The sequence below is a fragment of the Callorhinchus milii genome, unplaced genomic scaffold, assembly GCF_018977255.1.
Source record: "Callorhinchus milii isolate IMCB2004 unplaced genomic scaffold, IMCB_Cmil_1.0 Scaffold5, whole genome shotgun sequence".
In the NCBI taxonomy this organism is placed as follows: Eukaryota; Metazoa; Chordata; class Chondrichthyes; order Chimaeriformes; family Callorhinchidae; genus Callorhinchus; species Callorhinchus milii.
The window spans coordinates 28356983-28380663 of record NW_024704746.1 but is presented as its reverse complement, the minus strand read 5'-3'; the positions used below and the strand labels follow the sequence as shown (position 1 = coordinate 28380663).

Sequence of the window (23681 nt, the reverse complement as noted above, 5' to 3'; positions counted from 1 at the left end):
GTTGGTTGGCTAGTGCAAATAGCTCTAACACCCCCAATATGTTATCCTATGTGAAGGATGCTATATAAATGGCAGTTGTCATTACTCTTGGCTATGATTACTTATGCAGCACTTTGAAATGTTTCAATGCAAAAACGTGAGACGTATGAAGTCCTGAAGTCACATAAAGTACTAACTGACCTACTCAGAAGCTGTCTTTTGAATTAAATGGTGAGTCCAGTTACTATTAAATAGACTGCCAAACATATTTAAGATTTTCTTAGAAATAATTTGGAATCCCATTCGCAATGATTCACTTTCAAGCCCATATACACGATCATGCCGACCTCCTCTATTAGATCTTTGTTGGTTCTAAACCAGTAGAGTGCTTCATCCTTTCTGGTTGGCACGAAATAAAATTAAAATGTGTGGTTGGTGCCATTATGATATTGTTGATGTACTTTGAACGTTCTCTTCAAATGAATTTTCAAAGGAAAAAGTTTCCCATGAAATATGAAAGGTATTTCATGGAAATGATTGCATTACGCATAGAGTGTTTTAAAGAATAAATGAACATTGAAAGCAAGGTATAACTTTTGAATTAACGACATACTCTTAATCTTCAACCAGCTAGCAGAACCAGGGAAATGAATCTGCGTGGGCTGTTTTACATTTTCAGCTTGGACAACTGCGCAAACCTAGCAATAAAGCTGCTCAATTGTCATGATCTTATTCAGGTCACATTAACCATAAATTTACTAAAAGAAACTATTTGCTCTGCTAATCTTCTCCCACCCGTTCTCCCACTGTCTTTCTTCCTTTGTCTTGTTCTATTAACTTCAGTTCTGCTATCCAATCAACCAAATCTTTTATTTTCTGTAGTTATTTTTTTAATTTCCAACCTACTTTATATACCTTTTACCTTTTCCTTTCATTGTCCACTTTGGTTTTGAACTGCTAAAAGCTGTCTCCGATAATAATTTAGTCGATTGATATCCAGAGGTAGATTGCCACGGTAGCATTACCTGTGACACAGAATATGAACGTCAAACAGAGGAACTGCCAATGAACAAACTAATGTTGAAAACACAGATTTTATCGATTTTCTTTGTGTATGTGTACAACTCGAACTGGTCAGAGAGACCTTTCAAAGAACAATATCGGAATATTGGACTCAGAGGTCAGATGTGCCTGAATATTGAGCAACTCTGCTCCTGCCCCTTTCTTTTACCGAGTTCCACTGCCTTTTATTTAAGTAGGAGATTGGTTAGAAAAACAACTTCCAATGGCGTTGTGCATGTGTAAAGCATGTGATGTGATCACTTACACTTGCGTGAAACACCATTCCACTGTTTTTTCATTCCATCGATTGTACAGCTTGCTATAGAGGCACGAAAACTTGACACTGGAATGCGCTAGGACCATCTGCCACTGGGAAATTCAGCCTCTTCTGCTTCAGTTTGCTTGCAGGAGGCAGATTTATCTCACCACGCTCAGAGAAGTAGCATAAAACAGCAAAGCCAATGTCTCCACAGGTCAGGCAGCATCTACGGAGCGAGGAAAGTGACTTAGCGTTTCAAGTCAATGACCTTTCATCAAACTGGGTCATCAACGTGAAACATTGACTCCCTTTCCTCTCTATAGATGCTGCCTGACCTGCTGAGTGTTCCCAGCGACTTCTGTTTTTAGTTCAGGTTTCCAGCATCTGCAGTATTTTGCCTTGTTTTTTAAAAGCAAATATCTCCGAGGACAGATTATCAGACATCCACTATGCAGTGCTGAAGAATGTAAGGCGATATATACCAGACACAAACATCTGTACCTTACCTGTCTTATTTGCAATGGAACCTTTTCCTGAGACATATTGCCGTGCAGATTTGTTCTGGGTTGAGCCTTATAGCCTTAAGCGTTCTTGACTTTTGGTGTAAATGACAAACAATGTGATCCATAACGACATTATTGACGCAACTTGTTCTTTAACATTGAATTAGCTATTCAACTGCAGGTGGATTTTATACTTTAGAAAGTAGAATTTTAAATTTAATTTTTAGTGCCTCAGAGTGGATCACATTCATTTAGGGCTGGGGAGGATAACAGTGACCAAATGTAGCTCCTAATCCAAACATCTTTCTTATTTATTTTGCGATAAGGAGTGAAGTATAAAATATGCAATATAAAAAATCACAATCATGAATGAAACATTGATCTTTTATGTATTAAGAAACAGAACTATAATTTCATAAATGCAGACTGTGCAAAAATACCACCATATACATTTGTTTCAGTTACTCACCTAAATATTTAACTTGGCTCCGCTTGTAATATTATGCTATAAGTTCATGTTGGGTTTTTTTCCAGCCATAAACATGATGATAAATGGAAAGTAAGATGCCATTTTCTTCAGAGAATATCACTTTAAAGTAAGATTCTCAGCTTTTGCAGTGACAGCTACTGCAATTCTGTGGAGCTTTTGATTGCATTTCTCGTTCAGAGGTAGACAGAAACACCTTTGTTTCCTTATTCACAGAACTTAACAAAAAAAAGTGACAATATTGTATTTAATAGAACTGGTACCTAAGAAAAAAAAAAGGTGATTCATGATAATAAGAGGCCTGACAGCTTCAGCTGTATGAAAAATAGAGCATTCGTTCTTCGGTATGTTGATGGTAATATGAATTCAGAAAAAATCAGATTGCCTGGTTGACACAGGTAATGCCAGCATTACCCCTTTGGATCTGTTCTCAGAGAATTGACTCCACTGGGAAGTAAGTCGAGGAACATTCCAAAACACTGTCGTAGAACTTCAATGACTTTTCATGTTCCATCAATTTGTCCGCCAGAAACCCCCCTTTAATACACTGGTCATCATCTTCTCGATTTAGGTCTCTGTATCTGTGTAATAAAGTGAAGAAAGTCAAACGTCTGAACAAAATTAAAGTGGTACAATGAGAGAAAATGCTTTCGGTTCAATTACCTGTCCGAAACTCGCCAGAGTCCCAGAAGATTTAAAAGCATGAAGGAAGCCACAAGGAAGAAGAATCTATCCAAATGTCCAGCATTCAGATCATTAGGAAACCAATCACCTAGTAAAAGAGCAATAGCCAGTGTAAAATGGACAGATAGTAATGAAACCTAGTTAACATAAATCTGAAACAAAATGAATCAAACTCATATCCATTTGTTATTCATCCAGACAGCAGCTGTATTAAGGCCGTGCTTAATGAGAACTGTTATATTCTAGTTATATTTCCACCTCATTTTGATTCAAAAAGGTATCACCATCCAAGAATATTTGAAATCGAATTGTTGAATCTACTAAAATGTAATATAGATAGATACCTCTTAATAACGGAAAGATTGTGAGCAAAAAACAATAGCTCTATCCAATTATTCTAGTTAAGCAAACACAGCAAAAAAAAAACAGCGACTGAATAAAATGTTCTCTTTAAATGAATGTTGCCGTTAACAAAATGCTCATTGACTAGAATGCAATGTACTTAAACTGAAAATGTTTCAGAAAATGAAATAACCATTCGAAAATTACTGTGGATCTCATACTTACAAAATCTACATATTAATCTTTCCACAGTAAGCACTTTGTGCTGGTTTTAACTGGGCTTCCTGTTTAAACTGTTCTAGTAACATCTAATCCAAGCTACACATAAGAACATAAAAAATGCGAGATGAAAAAAGTCCAAGGTCCATCTAGTTCACCTTCCTGGCAGTCGCATGCACATATGTACCAAACTACCTACCCAAACTACACAGTAGAAAACAGGATTACATTGAAAATTAAATAATAGGAAACAAAGCGTTGAATTTGATGATGCTATAGTTGCACCAGTTGTAACCATTAGCTCCTCTCGAGGATCGCTTACTCTATTGATCGTGGTCTGTAAGTGATTTGATCACAATATTAAAAATAGAATGCCTATGTGCAGGAGATAAATAATCATTTGCATGGGGACCAAGTCAGCAGAAAACTGATATAATTCAAAGAAATTTGTAGAGATTTGGCAACTGGGTTGGTGATTCTTAAATGGAATGGTAATACTAAAAAATGTGCGGTAATAGGTGTTGATTTTGTTATCAGATCCAACTCACCTAACCTCGGAAACCCCTTACCTCTACCCGTCCTTAAAAATGACACTTCATTCTTCTTTATATTCTTTACTCAGATTGAACTCAGCCCCAAATCACCAGAGCACAATTGGTAACAGTCTTGCTTTGGGTCTGAAAATTGTGGGTTGAAGATGAACTAGACTGGTACTCCAGTGGACTGCTGAATTGTTCGAGGTACAATCATAGAATCATAGAATTATACAGCACAGAAGGAGGCCATTCGGCCCATCGTGTCTGTGCTGGTTCTTTGAAAAGAACTTCCAAATCAATCCCACTCCCCCACTCTCTCCCCATAGCCCTGCAACCTTGTCCTCCCCAGTCCTTGAGATGAGATGTTAAACCATAGTCTGTCTTTTCAGGGGGATGTTAAAGATCCTATGAGACCATTTGAAAAGAGAAGGGAGTTTCTGGTCAAACAATCCCCCAGATAAATGTGTCGTTCATATCTGTTTGTGGTATCTTACTGTGTGACAAATGACACATGCGTTAGCCTATAAATAACAGTTACACCACTTGAAAGCAATTCCCAGCGAAGCACTTTGGGACAGTTCAAACATTTTGACATTATAAGCACTATATCAAACGGAAGGATTATTATTATTTGCTCTTACCTCCAGATATTAAGTATACCATCTGAATGATAACCGCACCCACAAAACAGCCGACACCATTAAACAGAGTCATGAAATGCATTGAAATGCCTCGAACACTCGCAGGGGAGAGTCTAAATGTGACCAGTGAACCTGCAAACAAAGATAAAGGTGAAACTCAATCATTTAAGGCATTTGGTGACCTTGTTTAAGTGTTTTATTTTTCAGTGCTACGGAAAGACCCATCTTTTTCATTGCTGTAGTGCCGGCCAATAGATAATTTTAATTAACACTTGTATTTTTAATTAATTTATTTGTGTACCTAAGCAAAAGCTAATTATATATGAGCTACCAAATCTCTATGGAAATTAACGCCATGAATAGAATTCATGCATTTTGTAAGTTTGAAACAGCAATGTGCATTTGATAAAACCACTTTAGGGTAATATAATAATAATAATAATATTGCTTGCATTTGATTTAGCGCCTTATCACGTTATTGAAACATCTCAAAGCGCTTCACAAGATGCACTGTAATGCGGGTTGACTGTATTTTGTGGGTGAAATGCAGCAGCCAGTTGCATAGCAGTGTCCCACAAACAGGTATGAAGTGAGTGACCAATTTTATTTGAGGGATTGTTGGCCAGGACACCAGGAGAGAGAAACTCCCTTCTCTTTTCGATAGAGCCACGGGATTCAGTGAGTCTTATTTCCCACTTGATGAGCAAAGGTACAAATGTCAGGGTGCATTGGTGCTAGGAATAGCTTTTGCTGCTCTTGGCATTAATCTGAATATTTGAATTCTGGAAGGAACAATATAACTATTAAATAAAATATACTCTTCTGTTTTTTTGTTGGTCGAATTGATTTACGCACCTTTTTGCAAAATTGACCGCTGTAATTCTTTGATCACTGTGAACATTTCTGTTTAAAAATAAAGCGTTTGTACCTAAATAAGTAATCCATGCGTGTTTTGGGAGAGCAGAGTGCATCGATTTAAGCATATCATATAGAAAAAATAGTTCAGAGTCAAAGAAATGGCTGACAAAAAGCAAAGAATATAATGCATGCTTTCATTGCTGCAACTCAGATGAGTTTGGAAATTAGAACGAATGTAGTTTTCCCGCTAAATGACTAGTCAGAGAAGATACTTGTTCTTACAGGCGGGTGTGACCAGTGCCTCAGCCATTCCAAGCAAAACATACTGAGGAGCGAGTTGAAAGCAGGGCATTGAAGACACGAGCAGAACTTTCCCCGAAAGCGACTGTTCTACCAGCACAAATCTTCTCCTGTGCATCTCTGATATCCCAGCGACCACGACCGACAGTGCAGCAAACAGGTGACCAATAACTGCAAGAGGTAATAAGGTATTTGAGTATCTAGAAAGCAAAAATCCTGCTCTGAAGCATCCCCAAGTAAATGCGTGCCATTAGTATGTGATAAATAATATATACCTTTCGCGATAGTGAATATACCATTCTCCGAACTGGATATTTGACTTATCTATTGTATAATTGTGCATCGTAAACTCCATCATAGCAAAAGTGACCTTTTTCCCCCCCCCAAAAAAAAACAACAAACAAAAGTAACGGAGAGGCACAGAAATGTAATTTTAATCAATTCCGCTCTGAAGTGCTTGGAAATTTATGCAAATTGACAAGTCGATCATTTGCAGCGCAGATAAAGCATATCTCACACCATTCTGACTAAAACAACTGAGGCTATTAGTAAAAGCAATTAAAGTTAATTAGCTATTTAACATGAGTGCACACATCTTCTGCTTCTTGTTTGTCATCGTCCTCACACCGCTTAATGAGGGTTTTAAGATTTACTCCATTCTATCCATCAGCAATCCATCAGCAATCGTGAAAAGTAGAATTGATGTGAAAATGGTGTTGGATTGACACTAAAAATGCAGCACAAATTGCTTTGAGTACTATTTCGACTAAGCAAATTTTGTGCTAGAGATCACCTTGAAATAGTACAAATCACATGTGGTCTCCGCAGAAGAAATTGCCCCCTTTAACATTCCTGCACCAGGCATTGCATCAATCTTAAGTTATTTTGTGATATTAAAGAGCTGGTTGCTTTAAAAACATTGAAAAAATAATGCAGGTCCCCTTAGGTTCCAGCAAAAGTGATTCTGGAGTGCCGTCACCTGCTGCTATTTTCTAGAGTTAACAACAATAACAACAACAAAATTACATTTGTGTAGCGCCTTTCACGTCGGGAGGACGTCCCTTTCAGATCAAATCCTTTCCAGCAGTATAAAAGGGCACGATATTCATTCTCCGAGGCCCTGTATTATGGCTGCTATGTAATTTTCATGCCTTATTAGTCTTGTTATTTTCCGTTACTTAAATCTAAGCATTTTCACTATTATTAGCCATATGAACAGTCTTCAAAGCCTGAATGATTTTCTGTTTTAATTTAACAGATACGATGATGATCCCTCAAAAAAAATAAGAAAATGACATGGGAGAGAGGGAGATGGTCTAAATCGTGGCGATCTGCTATGACACAATTGATACTCAGGCAGTGACTGTCACATCAGGAGGACGTCGCAACATGCTCACCAATTCCGAGGGGGGTGAGCGGAGGGTGGGGTTGAAGAGGAGAAAGTTGAATGGAAAAGCAGGAGCAATATTTATGTCTCCGAGTCGCAAATAGTAACTTCTCCCTGTAACCAGAAGCACATCGTGGCAACTCACAGGACATCTGCTCTGATACAATGATGTACTTCTGTGTCGTGAGAGCCAGACATCCAATTAGCAGTAGATTTTTTTTGCTGTTCGAATTGGCTATTAAGAATTTTCATGTGGGGACGGAGAGGTTATGCCTGAATGAGTAAAAGATTTCCATTTTCGTTGATGTTTATTATTCTGTTTCCTGTTGTTCCCAAGCACCCCCACACCTCTAGTTATTCAGTAGTTATTACGTTAAGTTCCATAGTAATATTGCCACTTATTGCCCGTGACATCGTGTAGAATCAATATTAATTTTGAAGAGTGCACCATCCGTTAAGCCAACTTATATATTTTTTAACAAACTGCCATTAAGTCGAAGAAATGTAAGATGTTCGTAATTCCAGGTACATGAGAATCAGGAGACACATAAAAATACGCCTAAAGTAAATGACAAATCGTAATCATTTCATTGTTCTAAATAAGCTTGCAAAAAGAGATCATTGCAGTCAGGTGAAACAGTGTGAAAGGTTCTACTGAAATGTTAGCAATAATGCAGTAATACTGATCAGCCTGTGTCATACCTACCTATCTGTACCAATGGGGACAATGGACGTCTATGCATTGAAAGCAGACAAGATCCAACATATTCCAGGAAAGGCGCAAGTAACAGCAGAGGAATAATGCCCGTTACATTCATTGCTGCTATCGGGAGCAGTAAGCCACTCAGTTTCAGGTTGGAGTGCATTGTTTGTATGAAATACGCCGAAGGAACCTGTGTTCATAAATAGTCACGTTAATCAATAACGATATGAATAAAATAATAATAAATTATATTAAGCATGATTCTGACAAACGCTGCAGCAAACAATGTAAACAAAAGGTGTATTCGATAAACATTATTTTATACACAAAGTCATGGATAATCATAGGATCTTACAGAAGGAGGTCATTCAGCCCATTGTGCCTGTGACGGCTCTTTGAAAGAGCTTCCAACTAGTCCCACACCCCCACTCTTACCCCATAGCTCTACAAATTTTTCCTTTTTAAGTACCCATCCAATTCCCTTTTGAAAGCTACTTTCGAATCTGAATCTGATCATGTTTCCAATATTTCCACCAATGTAAGTACGAAACCCGCTTACTGCTGTATCCCGCTATTTAGTGCCAACATGAGCGCAACCAGCTAGAGGCAATAGTGGTATTATGAAGGATCAGTTTAAAACACAAATAAAGTGTAGGAAAAACACAGTAAGAGGATCACCTGAAATATGCAGGTCCTGTATAAAATCTGAAAGGCAAACAGCGGGAATAATCTGACAAGGCGTTTGACATTTTCCACGTGAGCCTCACTGTACCAACCGCCATGGTTTTCTTTCGCCCGGTCCAGCCAGCTGCTCACGTCTCCACTAATGTGACGGTACCTGATGCAGCACATCTTCAAGGCATTAATAAAAACCCCAAATGTTCCCATCAAGGAGCCACCTGCAAATATTTATCATAAAGATACATCAGGGATCCCTGTCCAGTGTGACTGTCATATTTGTTACTGTATCTCGTTTTTAAAGACTTATAATAATAATAATCCTTGCATTTGATATAGCGCTTTTCACGTCTTCGTGACGTCTCAAAGTGCTTCACAGAATAGACTGTAAAGTAAATTGACCGTATATTTGTGGGCGAAACGCGGCAGCCAATTTCGCACAGCAGCGTCCCACAAACAGTCATGATTGAAAATGACCAATTTATTATTGTTTTTTGTTTTGGAGGGATTATTATTAGGCGTATGGAGTAAGGACACTTGCCCAACGTTTCACCCTGCCTGGAATTGAACCCAGGTGTTCAAGGCAAGTGCTCTAACCACTGAATTACAGGACTCCACAACCCTTTTTAAGCCTTTTTAATCTGTGATATTTTTTATAATTGAGTTTAAATAAAGTGAAGTGAAGTAAAGGGTCACAACTACTGTTAAATGAGAATTTTTTTACGTAAAGAATGTTTTACACCTTCAGGCTGCCTGGTCTTTCACATAAAGTTAATTTCATTGAGGCAATATAAAACATTATAGCTATATATACAGTATTTTTAAATGGTCTCACAGATAAAATAAAATATTACAATACAGAGAAGTGCAACTAGTTCAAATGCAAGTATTACTATCATTATTATTATTATAACTTATATAGAAGAATCAGAGGGGATCTTATAGAAACCTATAAGATCATCAAAGGGTATGATAGAGTAGATAGTGGGAGATTGTTTCCCTGGTTGGAGAAACTAAAACCAGGGGTCACAACCTTAAAATCAGAGGCCAACCCTTTCGCACTGAGTTGAGGAAGAACTTCTTCACTCAAAGGGCGGTGAATGTATGGAACTCACTACCCCAAAGGGCTATTGACGCTCAGTACTTGAACATATTCAGGACTGAGATAGATAGATTTCTTATTGCAAAAGGTATTAAGGGATATGGGGATAAGGCAGCGTCAGGTTATTAGCTGGAGTTAGGTTAGAAGATCAGCCATGATTGAATGGCGGGGCAGGCTCGAAGGGCCGAATGGCCTACTCCTGCTCCGACATGTTATGTTATGTTATGTTATGTTATAACTTGTGATATTGTAAAACAAAATGCCAAAACAAATTCATCATTACCTTTAAGCTGCTGATATCAATCTGACTCCACTTGTTTTGACTAATTTCTGCTAAAATCCCCAAATTAACTTTCTGGTAGTGGAATTATTCAGTCATTAATTAATCTACCATTTTGCTTTAGTATCCATTGGCGTCACTGTAACCTAAATAGGATGCGTATTAGAAATGCAAACTGCATTGCTTTGCTGCCTTTGTTGTATTTAATGACAGTCTTGAGTGATCCTTAAACCACTCATGGTGTAAATTAATGACTTGCTTAAATTTTCAAAGGTCTGTTGAACAACAAACCACATTCTTGTCAGTGACTGAACCAGGGTCACTGAATTACAGTTAGGTTGTGCGTGAAATAATACTTTCAGAATACATATTAATTGCTCCCCTTTACAAGTAATTAATTGTCTACTCTTCGTTTTAAAGTTAAATCTCTGGAACTTCAAAGCATTTTTAACCTTGATGACCTTAAGTTACAATGCGCAGATCAATCCCCCAAAAACAAAACAGATTGATAAAACAAAGCAGTGAACTGAACTTTTTAGTATTCAAGACAGTTTAAGAGTCACTTATCTCACCACAGCTCAATGCATTTTCAAACAGTAATTAGCACTATTGCAGAAACAAGGTACTACTTTGCAGACAATCGAATAATCAATGCTTACTGGACAGTATGAGTTATTAAAACAGGCAATTTTCCTTCAGTCGCATTAGTTCTGCTTTGGGGAAGCTGCTTTAGTGTTTTACAGAGAATACAATATGAAAATACATGGGATAAAGAATCGTATGATTTTCACGTTTGTGCCAATGTACAGTTAATCAGAACGATAAATTGAAATAATTTAATACAAACGCGAAAAGGAAAACTGTTGCCAACATCATTAAAATCTTTCATTTTCAAGTTGTTTACAATTGTCATCATATTGGAAGCCCAGAATTGCCTGTAATGGACACAGGTAGTCAGTCTCACCTTTCTTGGGCCGGTAGATAAGTCTGTTCTGTACCATGTGAACAGTGATGAGGGTGATCAGGACTGATGTGAAAGGAATAAGAAAGCCAAGGTTTTTGGCTACAGACTGTTGAATGTAGGCGATACCCACAAACACCACTGCACAGTTCAGGTTCATCAGCCAATAAAACCTGCATAAAAATATACCAGTGTCACTGTTCAAAATATGTTTCAAACTGTCGATTCATTTAAATGATGACTGTATTTTAAATTATGAGTCATTTCATAAAATATAATACAGTTATTATCTTACTCTATCCATTTTGTCCCTTTGCAGTTTTCTACTCTCCACAATTTAACATAGTGTCGTCAACATATTAGTATGTACTCCTCTCTATTCCAATATCCAGGTCACATTTATAGCATTAAAAACCTGAGGTTTCAGCATTGATTACTGGGCACAATTTGTAACTACCTCCTAACCTCAACTCTGTGCATCTTACCTCCCAACCAATTTCTTATCCATGGTGTTAAGACTGTCTCTAATTACATGTGTTTTCATTTTAGCCCACAGTCTCTCTCTTATATGGCACCTTATCAAATGTCTTCTGAAAATCTGTATAAACTACATAAATTTATCCTTCTTTATCTGTCAAAAAAGGCAAATAAGGTGAGTCAGACATTATCTACCTTTCACAAAATCACAATGACATTTACTGAATGGTTCATATGTTTTCAGCGCCTTTGGACGTCCACCCGATGTGAAAGGCACTTTAAAAATGTAATTTTGTTGTTGTTGTATCCTGATGCTCAATTACTCTGTACCATATTTTTGGGGAGGGGAGAGTGGGGGTTGGTTTATCTGTGCACTTCAGGATCTTGCTTCGTGTAGTATGTTTTTGCCATCCTCTGGATTAGACGTTTCGCCCACGAAATATACAATCAATTCACTCTGCAGTATATTCTGAGAAGCGCTTTGAGACGTCTTGAACACGCGATAACGTGTTCTGTATCAAGTGCAAGGATTATTATTATTACTAGGTATAAATGGGCAGCCATCGAATGGTTTCTCCTATTGTTGCTCTACTTTTCCAAACTGATATTTTAGAATGAAAGCAATAAATGCAGAAGCTATAACGAGGACCATGTACGATTCAGTTACATTCTAACATAATGTCATATCTTCAACCGAAAAATTTAAAAAAATTATCACTTGAAATTGCAAACCAAGTTTGTTCAAGAACTAACCAGTTGAAGAAAGTTAGGACGTCTCTCTGGCCATAGTCCTGTAATTTGTAAGCACTGAGAGGGCAGACAATGGCTCGGATTCCTCCTGAACCCAATGATGCTGATAACAGACCAATATAAAACAGTAATGTCTGTTCCCTTTTAGCCAGAGTGTGAATAGTGTGATGAGTATCAATGTAAAAATCCTCAAACGGGAATGCAACAACGGGTAACATCGCAGTGCCTTGGAAAACCAAACAGAGAAACTTTCATTAGTGGTTATCGGAAACATAACTTGTTATTTTAATTCACAACTAGATACAGTAGTTCTAATTTTCTTTATCTGCCAAATTAATTGTAGGTGTTCATCTTCAAATACGCAACCACTGCACATTAGAGTAAATCACAAGATTGGTTCGGTTACAATATATAATAATAATCCTTGCATTTGATATAGCGCATTTTGATATATCACAAAATATTATCTACAATAATACAACCTCTCTGATATCTCCTTTCAGCTCTGAAGAGCTGTAGCTTTTCAAATGATTGCTCGTAACTTATTCCACAAACAATGTGAATCATCCTCATTGCTCTCCTCTGTCTGTCACTAAGACCTGAACAGACCCCTTATGTCACAGTGACAAGAACTGTAAGCAGTACTCTTCGTGTGGCTGACTAGAGCATATTATAATAATAATAATCACTGCATTTGATAAAGGACTTTTCACATCTTTGAGACGTCTCAAAGCGCTTCACAGAATAGACTGTAAAGTAAATTGACTGTATATTTGTGGGAAAATTGCGGCAGCCAATTTCGCACAGCAGCGTCCAACAAACAGTCGTGGATTGAGTGACCAAATTCTTTTTTTTCTTTTTTTTTCTTGAGGATTATTATCAAGCGCGTGGAGTAAGGAAACTTGCCCGAGGTTTTGCCCTGCCAGGAATCAAACCCAGGTCTCTCGCTTTCGAGGCGAGTGCTCCAGCCACTGAACTACTTAATTTGGCATTTGTACACTTCCAATTATTATTTTTTTAAAGGATTATTATCCCCGGAAAAGCGATCCGCCAATCGACTAACATCCGGGTTCCTACTTACTGCGAGGTAAACAGAGTCATATATATGCATATCTCCAGTGAAATGTCGACATTTCAAAAGACATTTCAACGATACGATAAGGCACTATGTCAAAAGCAAGGATTATTACATTTTTATATCAACAAAGAACCGGTCAAACTATCTTAATCATTGTTTAGCTGAATAAAATGATCAGCCATCAATTACAGAGGTGAATTTGAATCACTAAAATCTTTATGGAAAAATAGTGCAGCGATTGAACTTATATAACATAAACAGGAGTTAATTAACCAGACTGAATATATTATTAACAATGATTATTAGACACTGAACTATGCAAGTTTTAATCACTGCAATATTGGTTAACATTAGAACTAGAACAGAATGTCACATCTAAATCTGAACGACAACATTAATAAACAGTTTATTAGCTGTCCACCTCCATACTTCCAGGTTTCAGAACTCTTTTGGGGCCTGCAAATTCTATTCTATCTTAGTTTCTGTGTTCAAACTATATTAAACTTGAGCACAGATGACAGACCTGATCAAAATCAGATTTGTCTCCTCACACAGTGCATTTTACATTGAAAAGGTCTATCCATTACTCCTAAATGTGTAAGATACTAACAATTTATGTGTGTCCTTGAGGTTTATTAACTTCTCTTAAGAGTAGGAATTCAGAACAAAAGCTTTACTATTGACATCGAGCCAAAATTTTGAACAATGCAGTGTTGTTTTCTTAAGCCACGTTAACTCCTACACACAGTACAAATTCCAAATATTAAATTGCATTTGTATTTAACCAACTACAGTTTGTGCTCTTGTAACATGGTTACAATTGAATGGATCTAAAAAAACACTTCTAAAAAAGAACTGTTCATTGAAAAACCTGTTTTGCTCTCAAAACCAAAGACCCTACAGTTAGATTTGAAAATACCAAAATAAGACCAAAGGTTATCTCCGAAACTATTTAAAGACATCATTATTATGGATACTGTGTGACCTGATGCACACTCCATTAGTGATCAATTCACTTGATTTAATGCTGTAGTCATTAGCCAGGATTCATTTGCAAGATCATACACACGTAGTTCTTTAAAATGAACAGTAGTTTACTTTAAACAATGTGGCATCTTGTTTTGAATTCTTGTCCGACTGAACAAAACTGACATCACGATTTAATTCAAGAAATAACAAAGAGAGATTGTTAATCTTCATTTTAAAGAAACTCATGAGTTTACTACCATTGTGTGAATCTATAATATATAAACAATAATGAACGTGAACATCTGGGAGATAGTCTTGAGATTGCATTGGCCCTGGCATCGCCCACAAAATATACTGTCAATTTGTTTCACAGTGTATTCTGTGAAGCCCTTTGAGACGTCTCATAGACGTGATAAGGTGCTTAATGCAAGGATTATTGTTATTATTATTATTGGATGGTGACAGTGAACAAGAAGCAATGTTGGATACATAAAAACAACAAACATGAACATTAGAGTACTGCACAAGTAACAACAGATCATACAATAGGAAACGTGAATTGGATGTGTAACACTCTTACCTAGGAAATGAAGGAATGCACAGATGTAGACTACTTTGGTTCTAGCCATGCAGTATTCTGCAAACCATCCAACAAACACTGGAGTCAGCATACTGGCTCCAACAAAACACAAGTTGACGATGGCTGCCTGGTGATTCTCGTAGCCCAGCTTGAGAGTGCAGAAGAAAATCATGTTGCAGACAATGCCAAAGAAAGTGAAGCGTTCACACAGCTCTACCAACAGTAGACAGATGACTATTTGCAGTTTCTTTCGAGAATAGCGTGTGTCGGCACTCCGCTCTGCTCTGAATCGCCTCGGTTTCCTTCTCTTTCGGCTATCGGAAGGGTTCAGAGAGTCTGTTTCTTTTGCAGTAAGATTTTGCAAATCTATCACAGCCATAGTGGCTTTCTGCTTTGCCACAGTGATTGTGGGACTCAGCAAAAGAGCCAAAAGTTCTTATTATCTCATTATCAGGTTAACACTACGTTCGACCTGAATTCCACATCCAAGTATTACTATTTCAAAGTGTTTGTCACAGGTTGATGCTACCTTGACGTCCAAACGGTAGAATCACTATTTGATTTGGGGGAGAGTTTCAACTGATAGATTTTTTTCCTTTGTTTGTCTAGTTCACCTATTTTAATAGTTACGATACCACCACGATCAGTAACTCACACCTAACAAACCAGGTAAGAATGATGTGACAGCAATGGATGTAGTCGTGTGATAGCATAAAGCTATCTCAAGTTTTAATACATTTTTGTGCGCTGCAAAATAAAAGAGAGGCGGTAAAAAAAAAAGAAGGCAGTCAGAACCAACTCTGACACACTGTGATTCTGGTTTCTAATTAGGAATGGGTATTCTTTCGCCCGGCTGTGCGAATTGGAAGGTAAGAGTTTAGCACGGCTGTGAAAAGGCTTTTCATTCTCAGTCGATCGAGCTCCTTCAGAACGTACAGAGCTGTGGGCCGTTAACTCTACAGTAACACGTGCTATCAGATAATAATAATAATAATAATCCTTGAATTTGGTATAGCGCCTTATCACTTCGTTGAGACATCTCAAAGCGCTTCACAGAATATATTGCATATAATGTAATAGTATATGATATGCATATACCAAATATATTTAAGATACTGAAGGAGACACAACTTTTCAGCCTTCACAAATTGTGTTATTCTTTGTCAATTTGCTTTTAAAAAATCTGTTCATGATCCACCTGTAATTTAGCCATAACAGTGAATGCCTTAATGAATTGACGTGTTCCTATGAACTCCAGGATGACTTTGAAATGTAATAATCACATATACACTAAATGCTCACTGCTAGTCCAAATGGGAGCCGCATACATATTTATGTCCAACTGTAACAAGATGATTGATTTGTTGGCCATATATTAGATGCTTTGTGTTATGTTAGTCACGTATCAGTACAGAGATGCTAAATACCAGCAAGAATTTCATTAAATATGTTCAGATATTAGGCGCTAATGTGTCACGATTTATTGCCGATTCTACAGGGAAAAAAATGTTGAACTTTATACCTTAACATCTGTAGCATACAAAGATCAATTGGATAACGCAATGCTATTTATTAATAATAATAAAAACTTTCTAAAATTGTAGCTATGGAAGTACAACTTTAGAATGTTCTTTTTTAAAATGCAAAGATGACTTGAGAACACAATATTTTCACTGAGATTTTAATAACTTGAACATCAAAACCCCATTCTTCTCCCATAGTCCTGAAATAGGGAATATTTGAATAGAACTAATCATTAGAATCAATACCTTTTTGAAAAAAAATACAAATTTCATTATAATAACAATAGTTAGCAAATACATCTGAAATAAATTGAGAAATAAATTTTAAAGGCTATGTGTGTGGAAAACAAGAAGTCCCTATTCCTTATTTCAGGTCTAGGCACACAATGAACCAAGAAAGGCTATGTGGAATGGTTATGGCCTCTTTCCATTGAACATGAACTTGTCAGTAAGCTTCAGCAATTATAATTATAGTTCTTTAGATGCCATTTCCCAGATGATAATACTGAGAATTTGCAGGAAGGAAATGTCAGGAATTTATTGAAGCTGTCTTTATATTGGATCTATGGAAAAGGGAGAGGATTTCAGGATCTGACTTCAAGATCCTCACCCTTGTCTTCGAAGCCCTCTACTTCTCTGCACCCCCCTACCTCTCTGACCTCTCCCTCAAAACAGTGTCCGTTGCCTTCGTTCCTCCGGCTCTGGTCTCCTCCTTGTCCCCTGAGTCCTCCGCGCCACCCTCAGCAGCCGCGCCTTCAGCCATTATGCCCCGAGGCTCTGGAACTCCCTTCCTCATTCCCTTCGCCTCGCCCTCTCTCTTCCTATTTTCAGGTCTCTGCTGAAGACCTTTCTTTTTGACCGTGCCTTTGGTCACCTTCCCCCCCTTCCCCCTGGCTCCTCATCCCTCCCCCCGGCTCCTCCCTCCCCCCGGCTCGGCCCCGGGATCCGTTACTGTGAAGCGCTCTGAGACGCTGTCCGGCGTGGAGGGCGCTATATAAATCCAAGTTGTTATTGATTCGGAAAACTGGTTTATTAGATAGTATGTAAACCTGTATCCTCAATATTTTTATGATCAGTCGTCATATCCAGTAAGGCTTTGTCCAATTCAGCCAAAGTATGTTTGATCATTTATTCCACCTTAATTTTATTAAGAAATCTTTTAGTGTAGTTTTATAGAAATTGATGTCTGAAAGTCAGTGCATTGTCACTGTATGAACAGTTTTGGGAAACTTTTTGCATGAATCTAGAGAATTTGGTCAAGAGATTTGAACTACTTGGTGGTTTTGTGGGTTCAAAGACATGCTGTTTCAGTTGGACATTATGAACAATTTGTTCTAGATTCCTCAATTAAACCACTCTGAACAATGTAGATTTAAACCTAAATTAAATTCTGACCAGGTTATCACTCACTTATAATGACCTGCTCTCAGCAGTGTAAAATTCATACGTGCTAATTAAACTATGATGTAGAAATCCACTTGGGAACTTTGCCTATGTATAACTAATACAATTCTGTAAAGCTAAAAATGTCTTGTATGGGATTTTGTCATCTTATGATCATTTTCATTTTTCATAGATTCTCACACTAATAGTCAAGCATTTCGTGTAACGATAGAGCTGGGGTTTAGACTCTTGAGTGAGTCATGTGTAAAATTACTTGATGTAGCACTGTATATTTGTGGTATTTACCATGATTTGTGAAATAGATCTGCTGATAAAATAAAAATGAATTTGAAAGCTCTTTTATTTTCAGTGTTATCATTTACTTGCAAGACCACACGCCATGCCAGTAATGGTTTCAATCAATTCAACAAAAATAAACACAGTATAAGCAAACATACATAACAAAGTCTCAATTAAAATACAGTCAAGTACATTAGCGACAATTCGATATTACGATAACATAATAAAGTAGCTGCTAATTTTGTTTTGGTCAGCCGGGGGTCTGACACATGTGGAAACCCATCACCATGCAGAAGAGTCTCCAAACCAAACTGCGAATTGCATGAATCCCACCTACACAAGGAAATTCCAGAGACAGATTGTTGGAATGGATTGCGCTCTCTCTCTCTCTCTCTCTCTCTCTCTCTCTCTCCCTGGAGGGATGCATCCTTCTTAACTAATTCGGGAAAGTATTAGGTGCAGGTTGGCAAGAGCCAAGGCTTGTGGACCTCACAGTGTGAGTTGGGGTAGCTGCTGGAGTCTAATCAGCTAAAACTACATAGCTTGCTATTGATATTGCTGAGCAGAAAAAAAACATTACGCAATGAGTTATTACCCTCTGAAATGCATTGCCTGAAAGGTGGTGCAAACCGATTTAATAATAACTTTCAAAAGGGAATTGGATATACAGTTGAAAGCAAATATTTTCAAGGCTACGGGCAAAGGGAGGGGGAGTGGGAACTAATTGGGTGGCTCTTCCAAAGTGCCAGCACAAGCCCAATGGGCCAAATGGTCTCCTACTGTGCTGTAAGTTTCAATGATTCTATGATAAACCATCACCCACAAAACATAGTCCATTCGAAGCGCTTTGAGACGTCTTGATAAGGTGCTGTATCAAATGCAAAAAGTATTATTATAAACAGCTTACCATAGACATAGCAGCACCCACCATCCTAATTAATCCAAACCCTTAGTGAGAAAACCACATGTGTGTCCCTGGTTAGTGCTGAGGAACTGAAAAGAATAACATTCCAAAATGGACAAACAACTCACATCTGCTAAGTCTTTTCGTGAACTCCTTTTCACCTTCCTTGACCGGAGAGAATTTTAACTCTTTCCTTACAGTGTACAATATGCATTTATCTTCCACGCGCTTTTTTTTTTGCTGAACTCACACACTTTGGGGTTTGTTGCAGAACATGTGCTGGGATTTATTTGAATAAGTCCACGTTTTAACATTTTATCAACTTGACACGACAATCGAGGTGATGCTTATCTGAAGCTCTCTTGTTGCGAATTTGTGAAAACTGCATATTCTATGTGGATGATGCCATTTTAGTTATTAATGGTTAGCTGACAGAATCATGAAAATATTCTTCATGTGCCTATTGTTCATGTGTAATCCTAGGTAGTGAGTGTCAACAGGCTATGATAATAAACCGGCTGGCAAGTTCGAATGCTTTGTAATATTTTGTTGTAAATGGAAAATGTTTCCATGCGTATTATATGGTTGCAGGCATCTTTCAAACCTTTGAATAATAAGGGGTGAAAATTCTGGATATATTAGAAAGTAAGACTTGTACATCATCTTCATGCATAACGTCCCCTTTCTAATGGACATGGCTGTCACCAAACTTGACCTTTCTGTATCCATTCTTGACTGCTGGACTACTGCTCTATGTATCCTGGAAGAATGAGGTCAAATGGACTTGAAGGGTTTTTTTTCATTCTTACCTTTCATAGGAAGATGTGAAAATGGCTGATCTGGACCTCAACTCCAATTACCCGCCTTTGCCCCATATCCCTTGATACCCTGACCTAACAAATACCTATCCACCTCAGTCTTGAAAGTTTGAATGGATCCATCATCCACAGCCTTGTGCTCTTGCGTTTCTTGTGCTCTTGTGTTTGAAGACTTTAGATAGTTTTTTTAAAAAAAACGTAACTATTTCACCCAGATTGTTTTCAGAAATTTAGCAAGATGGGAGCTCCGTATTTGTTCCCGATTGCTCACTTAATCTTCTAAAAATCAGAAATTAGTTTCACCCAAATTGCAAAGGCGTGTTACCTTGGTGAGCCTGGAGCGAGAGCACGCGTGATTTCGCTAGGGAATGCGAAACATTTCGATAGCTTCCTCTTACAATTGTACAGCTTTTGCCTTGACATCTCACTCACTAAACTTATCTTTCTGGCAAATTAATCTAATGGAAAATAAACTGCTTGGAATGCGACACTAGGCATTATAGATTTCAAAGATCGGGGACTGGATTCCAGCTGCTCTGCGGAAGAAAATGTTGTTTGACCCTAATTATTCCCCTTCAGATGCATTTTAAAAATAATTTTAAAACCAGCGGTTGCACATTTCTCCTGTTCTCCAGCTGTGCTTTGCGTGGTTAAAGCACATTTGAGCTGTCAAGATTATTGCGTCAAAGCATTTCTATAACAATTCTGCACAAATAGCCCTTTTACAAACAAATGTAGCCCTTTTACAAATGTCACTTGTATTTCATGGAATCGAATTTGCTCCCAAAACGCAGAAGTTATAAATGCATTATTGGCTTTATGATTACCATATTTTCAAAGAATGCAACAATGTGCCACATTACATTGTGACAATGTGGACTGAATAGTATTTAGCCATTAAAAAGTTTGGTTAGGAATCTTAGACATTTGGGTGAAGAATTTCAAATGTACAGTATTTGACTATCAGAAATTCTCTGCAAGAATTTATCAACCAGAAATGTGCCAAGGTCTAACATGAAAAAATCCTGATATCTTTGTTGCAAGTGAAGTACAGGAGAAAAGCAATAAAGCATTTGAAGTCTGAAAAGGGGTAACTGAGTGTTCAGATTTCTAAAAATGTGTAAGTACTGTAAAAGTTTCATAGAAATATAATTGTGTGAGATCAGTAATAATAATATTGCTTACATTTGATACAGAGCCTTATCACATCGTTGAGACATCTCAAAGCGCTTCACAGAATATACTGTAAAGTTGATTGACTGTATATTTCTGAGCGATATTTGTATACATTGGGATATTTTGTATATAGTACATTTGTCTACATTGGGATATTTTGCATATAGTATATTTGTATACATTGGGAGGCATATAGAACATGCTTTGAAATATATCATTGCTGTTTGATTCTGTCTAAATTTGGCATCTTTACTTAAAATGTTAAGAGTACAGCTTTATAAGAATACCAAGTTTCTGAGATGTTTCCTGAGATGTCAAATTATCTGCCCAATCTTGGGGTTGCCCGTGACACTCAAAGGGTCAATTCTCAGAAGATTGTAAATTAGTCCCAACTTTGCTATCTCTCATTGTGGTGTGATAAGAGCTCAGCCTTTTTGCAAGGCTTTTATTTTCAGTGCGTTTGCGATGACTTTCTTTCAGTGCTTTGTATTTGTTTTTCTTTCAGTGTGTTGCACGCTCGTAATGTAATTGCTGCGGATGTGTTGATACACACCCTGCAGATGGAACTATTGCAATCAGGTGTAATCATTGCAAAAATTTGAAACTTTAAAAGCATTTTCAGGAATGCCATTGACGTATCAACGTTGTCACCTGCTCGGCTGCCTCAGCTGGCAGACTGCAGAAACGTTCCTTTAGGAGCAGTAAACCTTTTAAAGTGCGGTAAGGAATCAGTTGCAGAATCACACGCTGCACAGTCACATGAAGTTAGGATGTGGGAAGAATTAAAACCAAATTTACTGCGGGAAGCTATATGACATCGTATATCTAGACTCCTAAAAAGCGTTTGATAAAATACTACGTGAAAGACTCCTTCACAAACTTAGTATCTAAGACACGTCAAAGATTTGGCCCATTTGACTCTCGTTCCTCTGGTACGTTATTCTCCCCTCGTGGTATCCAACTGTTGTTTAAGTAACCGCAATGCTTTGCCTCGATTACCTTGTTGGGTAGATCATTTCAAACATTTATCACTAAAGAAGGCAAGGACTAAGCAACGACCATTATTGAGGAGTCGTGTACCGTATTGGTCAGAGCACTTTCCTCGCAAGCGAGAGGACCTGGGTTTCATTCCCAGCAGTGAAACCTAAGGTAAGATTCCTTACTCCTCACACCTCAGTTTATGTAAATAAGAACACAGTTATTAGGTGATTGGCGGATCGCTTTCGGGGAGTAATAATCCCTTCAAAAATAATAATAATTTGGTCACAATCCACGACTGTTTGTGGGAGATTGCTGTGTGCAATTGGCTGCCGCGTTTCGCCCACAAAATATACTGTCAATTCACTTTACAGTGTATTCTGTGAAGCGTTTTGAGAAGTCATGAAGACATGATAAGGCGCTGTATCCAATGCAAAGATTATTATTTTTATTATTATTGTTATCTGCATCAATCCTATTTCCTCTGCCAGACTTGAACAGGCTCCTTCCTCTATCATGGACTCTAACCATCCATTTAATATGTTCCAGAAATGTTCTGCAAAGTTGTAGCTCCTCAAAGCAAAATCAAAATAACTTCAGTCGCGAGAGAGGGTGAAGTTTAACAAAGAAATATGTAGTTGTAAAAGTTTCAGAGTGAATCTTTTCCATTGTCCTGACAGCAATCACAAACTACTCGGAAGAGATAATTTGCAGCTTTTATCGCTAGGTGTCAGAACTCTTGCCACTGCTGTCTGAAATACATAGAACATGACAAGTGTCAAGAAAGTAATTGTAAGAGGAGGCTACATAGTTATGAGGAGACGCTGCAGCGATTAAAACATTTTCCGTTGGACCAGAGAAGCTTGTGGGGTGATAGCGCACAAAATACACAGTCACTCCACTTTACCATCTATTCTGTGAAGCTCTTTGAGATGTCTCAACGATGAGATAAGGGACTATATCGAATGCAAGGATTATTATTATTATTATTATTATTAAAGAAGTGTTTTAAGTTAATGAAAGCATTTGAGAGAATTAATCATGAAAACCTTTTCTCTGCTAATAGGGGATTTGAGGACCAGAGGGCATGAGTTCAAGATTGTGAATAACGGGTAATAGAAGTTCAAAAGAGCATCTTCCCTCTCTCTCTCTCTTTCTGTCTTTCTCTCTTTTTTCTACCGGAGGGTTCCTAGGGTATGGAATAATTTGCTTGGGATGTCTGTAGTTTAAGTCACTTTTGGCCAATATTATTGTTTGGCTTTGATCAATCAGCACAAATTGCTGGTCCTGAAGCACAGTCATCAATCCCTCAGTCCACACCGGTATACATGGTCAAAGAGGAAGGGCTTGAGATGGCACTCGAAGGAGACAAGGGAGGGGCGAGGCGAAGTGACTCTGGGGTGGAGTTCCAGAGAGTGGAGGTAGAAAAGCTGAAGGCCCGCCTGCCGATGGTGGGGCGGGCAGGGGCGACATTGCATTTTGCATCACGAACATCTCTTGAACCCATCATCCCCTGTCCTCTACCCCGTGTGGCTTCCTTGTCCTGCCTCCCCCACTCTGTTAGCCCTTGAAAGCCTCTCCCTCCCAACGTGCACCCAGTTCCGATGAAGGGTCGTGGACCCGAAACGTTGACTCACTTTCCTTTCTCCATAGATGCTGCCTGACCCGCTGAGTGTTCCCAGCGACTTCTGCTTTTATCGCATTTTGCATGATCCCAACTCACATCCCGTTTCCAATCCAAATTGAGGACAATTCATGCGAAGG

General features: G+C 38.0%; 1 protein-coding gene across 1 annotated transcript; it reads right to left on the bottom strand.

Annotated features, from left to right (window-relative positions):
* Positions 1–2264: 2264 nt before the first annotated feature.
* Positions 2265–15214, bottom strand: slc15a5 (solute carrier family 15 member 5). Its single transcript, XM_042335029.1, has 9 exons — positions 14836–15214; positions 12212–12434; positions 10985–11154; positions 8639–8859; positions 7964–8150; positions 5853–6041; positions 4713–4844; positions 2954–3062; positions 2265–2871 (listed from the first exon to the last, which is right to left on the bottom strand). Exons 1-9 carry the CDS (start codon positions 15212–15214, stop codon positions 2721–2723), a joined length of 1761 nt encoding a protein of 586 aa, XP_042190963.1. The 3' UTR covers positions 2265–2720.
* Between the last annotated feature and the right edge of the window lie 8467 nt (positions 15215–23681).

Bases quoted from the DNA above. Each gene is read 5' to 3' on its own strand.
- slc15a5 (XM_042335029.1), bottom strand. From the start codon at position 15,214: ATGGCTGTGATAGATTTGCAAAATCTTACTGCAAAAGAAACAGACTCT. The intron at 12,435-14,835 runs GTAAGAGTGTTA...TGGTTTTCCAAG, and splicing joins TGCATTCCTTCATTTCCTAG to GCACTGCGATGTTACCCGTT. The intron at 11,155-12,211 runs GTTAGTTCTTGA...ATTTTTATGCAG, and splicing joins GTCCTAACTTTCTTCAACTG to GTTTTATTGGCTGATGAACC.